General features: G+C 32.5%; 1 protein-coding gene across 1 annotated transcript in view; it reads right to left on the bottom strand.

Annotated features, from left to right (window-relative positions):
* The window catches only part of LOC119580137 (CAAX prenyl protease 2-like), a 12,928-nt gene that overhangs the window by 1,783 nt on the left and 6,145 nt on the right, over positions 1-5,000 (bottom strand). Inside the window, exons 6-7 of the mRNA XM_037928098.1 lie at positions 4,532-4,594; positions 1-3,472 (exon numbers count right to left, since the gene is read on the bottom strand). The exon at positions 1-3,472 is cut by the window's left edge and continues 1,783 nt beyond it. Of these exons, the coding sequence (XP_037784026.1) occupies positions 3,273-3,472; positions 4,532-4,594 (263 nt within the window). The 3' untranslated portion in view covers positions 1-3,272. The remainder of the gene's footprint in view (positions 3,473-4,531; positions 4,595-5,000) is intronic.

The following is a 5,000-nucleotide window of genomic DNA, read 5'->3' as shown; positions in this document are numbered from 1 at the left end:
ATGAGTTTTTGAAAGTATGTGTAACTTCTGGCACACTGCTGATCAGCTCATATTATAAATGAACTGGCTGCTACAAGAATTCCCACAAAGGCTTGCTGCTTAAATGCACTAAAAATCACTGTATTACACATACAGTTAATAAAAAAAAGGCACACTTATCTACAGTTCTCTACTTCAGTTTAGAACATGTTCAGTCCTTGAAACACGAGGAAAAGCATCTATTACATTCTCTTACTAATCTTTCATAAACAAATTGACACTCACTTTCCATGACTGTAATAAATAAAGTCATCCCTCACTGATGACTACACCAATCTCCTGAGGGATTTTGCAGTAAAATAAATACAAAATTTAAATAATGGTTAAAATATTTCAGTAAGAATAGACATATGCAAAATGACTATGCTAAAAATTACAAAAAACTAACAAATATGACAAAAGTGAAAATAGTGCACTTCTAGAAATTATTTCACCATCTTCACATTATGTTGGCATCTGTTTTAGTAATAAATTTTACCATCTATTCTTACTTTACTCTAGCTCTAGAGATCTTGAAAGAACTATGGGGTATTATACAGGATACCTCTATTGTATATCAGTTTTCTTGGAAAAAGTAAAAGATATGGTAGTAATGCAAATACAAGAAAATATGAAGCAGAAATTAGGTACAAGTGAAATATCATGAGCATGCAAAAAAGAAGTGGTACAAGCAAGCTAAATAACATATGGCCATATTTTCTACAAAAAATCTAAAATGCATACAGACTGCAACAACAGAGAGATGAGCAAACAAGACTGAATTTCATCAATAAAATGTTTATTCTAAAAATAGTTGTTCCTATACTGATGCAGTTTTGAATTTTAATTACTTGAGCTTCAAGATTATAGTATCATCCTTAATTTACCGAAACATCAATACGATTCCATTTGCCAGCATTTTGTACTTTTTACAATCAGATTTGCCTTCTGAAAATAAATAAGGCCATATTTTCAATAATTCTGTCCACTTATTTTTACCTCATATGAATTACATCTTAACACAGAGGGAAAATTCAAGGCAGTGACACTTCACTGTCAAAGAGTTAAGAGGCAGAGCTGCATTCTACAACTAAATATTATTAGGTTGCAGATACGAGGCAGAAATGTGTTTTATAGCTAAATGCTATTACACTATTTAAAATTTATTGTAATATATATTTTTTGAAGTACAAAGGTATATTCAGTATAAAATCATATTAAGTAAAAATAAATATGTATTTGGGAGATTTTCATTATGAATAATTTTCAATAAAGAGGGCCACTTTCTTTCATAATTTATACAGTTAAATTACTCAAATTCATTCAAAGTAATCATATTTCCTCTCTGTTTACTGGTTAGGAATGGTCACAATTGTATTACTTACTATCATTTTACTGTTCAGTATTACAGCTTTTTACTTTTCAAGTTATCCCCAGAAAATCAATCAAAGCTGTGGCTTTGGCACAAAAGTAAACACATTGGAAGCAAAAACATAAACCTTATGTTTCTTTATCAAACAACAATTTCAACTGTCACTTTTGTCCTTTCTTTTTTTTAGCCATCCTACTGCAATAGTTCAACCAACCCTGCCTCAAGAAATATACACCATTACCCCAAATCCTTAAGTACTACTGTCATCCTGAAGTTTTTGTTCTACTGAAACATTTCCAAAAATTTCCAGTAGTTATCCTCATATGTAAACCATCTTTTGAACATATTCCAACCATAACAATACTAAGATGTAAGATATTCTAAGTCATTGACTCCATCATTATCATGATTCTCAGACATTTGTTCACAAGATTAAAACTTCTATGCTAAAACAGAATCCATGATTTACTCTTGTAAATTTCCTCCACTGTAAGCATAATCATGTTTGTTAACTCTATGCTCACAGTAACCACTTTAGAAATGAGCCCTTGTAAGTAACAGTGACATTTTTTGGTAATATATAAAGCTTAATTCTTAAATTCATACATAATCTTGTAATCCACTTCACATTTTTTGATTGTGAAATTATCCTAATTCCAGATGAAGAAATAAAAAGAGACAAATCAAAACAATCTAAAATGAAAAATTTGAAATTTTGCAAATAAATCTAGCTTATATGTGTAATAAACTGAAAAGTTGAATTCATTACTTTGCATAGGAAGTAATTAATTTACAATAGATATAATAATTCTGAAATACAACGTATCCATTCCACATTTTCAACTGTTTCTAATTTTTCTTTATATAAAACATTCTGTTGGCTCATTAAAATTGACACTATTACTAAATAAGGCTCATTTATACTGAACAAAAAATATATTTACATGTACATGGTGATTGTGTGCAAAATAAGCAAATGCATTTGTACATGTATGTGTGCATGAGTACAGGAAAATTGAAGGTGATTTATGAAAAAGCATCTCACTATCAAGTGTTCAAGAAGTTAGAGAGATGTAAAAATTCAGAGGCTAAATCTAATAATATTTTTGCTAATAAACTGCCCACATTCAAACTGAAAGAGCGAAAGTTAATACATTTTCTGAAACGTTTTATGCAAAACAAGTGAAAAATCATTAATATTGATACATAATACTACATTCAAAAATACACCATATGAAGTTAAATTACTAATATACGGGAAAATGAGAAAACTCATGCATGTCATCACAATATTTCATGATCCAAGGACCCATCCAAGTGCTTGCTCAGAATCTGTAATTTATGTTCTTAATTTACAAATAGTGAAACAAGGACATCAAATGTAATGTAAAACATATGACAGAAGTACAAACAAACATACATATATACACAAACACCCATGCACACTTACATCAAAACAATATACATGTTTATGCCTGCAGGTATAAATAAACAATTATTTCATCCTAAATGTGTGAACAACTGTTTCTAAATGATCATTAAATGTGCATAATCTATCTTGTTAAGAGAAAAAAGTTGTTGTTTTTCAGATCTCTTCATATAAGAGTATAGATGATGTATCTTCATCCATCACCTCCTATCCTCAAAATTGCACTATTTAACCAATCTGTGTTTCAGATCATTATGTCTTACAGTCCTAACATTAGTAGCACAACACAGATATTAAACTATTCTTGATTAGTGAGAAATTATGCTCTTGTTTGACAACCCCAAAAATCAGCAACAACTACTATCATTATGGTCTAAATCTCACAACATTCTAACTAGTTGAGCATTAGACCTAAAGTGCTCCTATTATTAACTTAAGCTGCATCTTTTAACTTCATAAGCCATAGAGACTGTTGCTGTAGAGTGAAGGTTCAGTCAGGGGATAGAGCAGGAAATACCAGGCAACCAGACCCAGCACATGGAAAGCCATTAACTTGTTTCTTACAGGGGTAGGTTTGCTTAGCATCTCCTTCATTTCTGGCAGCCCCATATGGTTGCAGAAGGCATGGACCGCAAATAGGGGCAGGAAATGGCCTTAAGAAAAAATGGGAAAAACAATAAGAGTAAACAATTAGAGGAAATAATAAACAATATAATAATCTAAACCTTATTCATATAACATTTTCTAATCAAAATACAGAGGTGAATTAAAACTTTTCTTTATACAACTTATTTGTAAATTAACCCTTTCCCGACGGGTGGTATTCATAGTGGCCCAGGCCCCACTGCCAGGGGCTCATATCGTCACCCTAGCATGCGCGACCGCTCATGCCCAATACCAGCATCCCTTGCCTTTACTTCGTAATACTAAAAACCTATGTTGTATTATCAGTATCATTATTTTCTAAGGTCTCTATTTGCCATATTTTCTGATAAATCAAGACTGTAGGATATTTTTGTTGTTATACAGACTCCATAGTTCATCATTATTCACTCTATAGTCTGAATAAAATAAGCAGTGTGTTATCATGGAGTTGAAACCATATATATTTTGTGTGTGTGTGTGTGTGTGTGTGTGTGTGTGTGTGTGTGTGTGTGTGTGTGTGTGTGTATGTGTGTGTGTGTGTGTGTGTGTGTGTGTGTGTGTGTGTGTGTGTGTGTGTGTGTGTGTGTGTGTGTGTGTGTGTGTGTGTGTGTGTGTGTGTGTGTGTGTGTGTGTGTGTGTGTGTGTGCACGCGCATACATATCGGTATTTTCACGTGGTTTTACATCATCACTTCGTGAATGCTATTTAATATCTCTGGCCAATGTAGTAGATTACCGATGTAATTTTTTAGACGCTAACCTCGGAAGCCCGAGAAGCCTTTATGAAATGTATAGTATAGGAAAAATGAGAAAAAGTGATAAAAACTACTTAATCACATTTTCAGTGGCAAAAAATAATATTTTATCATAATTGTAAAAAAAAAAATCATGGCATGGCCATACATACATGCACACCATGTATGTACATGCCACCGGCAGATAGTCCAGGCATGCCATGGCATGTACGTACATGCCACCCGTCGGCAAAAGGTTAAAAAATCAGTTACATTTTCTTATCTGAAAAACCTAAAGGGAAATGTGTTTGTGAAGACTGTAAGTGGTACTTACCAGTTCTAATGAACAAAAATGCAGAATAAAAGCCAAATACTGAAGTATACAGGAACTGGAAACCTGTGAAAATGTTTTCACCATTACAATCCAAACATTTATTTTATTGTATATCTTACAGTTCATCATCCAGAGATCAACTCAATAATGACAGCAATTATCTTTTTGTAAAATTGACTAACAAATAGGTGTTTATAAGAGTGTGCAGCTGCACATCTGGGCAACTGTATAGCTCACAGGAACATGCAACATGACCTTATCCTGGCCACTGGATCATAGTCTTGTAACATGATAAGAATTAATCCATCATCCATAATTATTCACCCTGATGTAATATCATGTTACAGGTCACGATGGGTTGATGAAATGGAAAATATTGTAAAGATTGCCAGAAGCTGTTTTAGGCCATTTGTTGATGTTCATTTCTATTCCAGTTTCAATTTCTATTTTCCAATGAGTAGCTTATGTT

This window comes from Penaeus monodon, chromosome 13, assembly GCF_015228065.2.
Source record: "Penaeus monodon isolate SGIC_2016 chromosome 13, NSTDA_Pmon_1, whole genome shotgun sequence".
Lineage (NCBI taxonomy): Eukaryota > Metazoa > Arthropoda > Malacostraca > Decapoda > Penaeidae > Penaeus > Penaeus monodon.
Note: the sequence above shows the minus strand (reverse complement) of the source record. Positions and strands in the feature narration are given on the sequence as shown.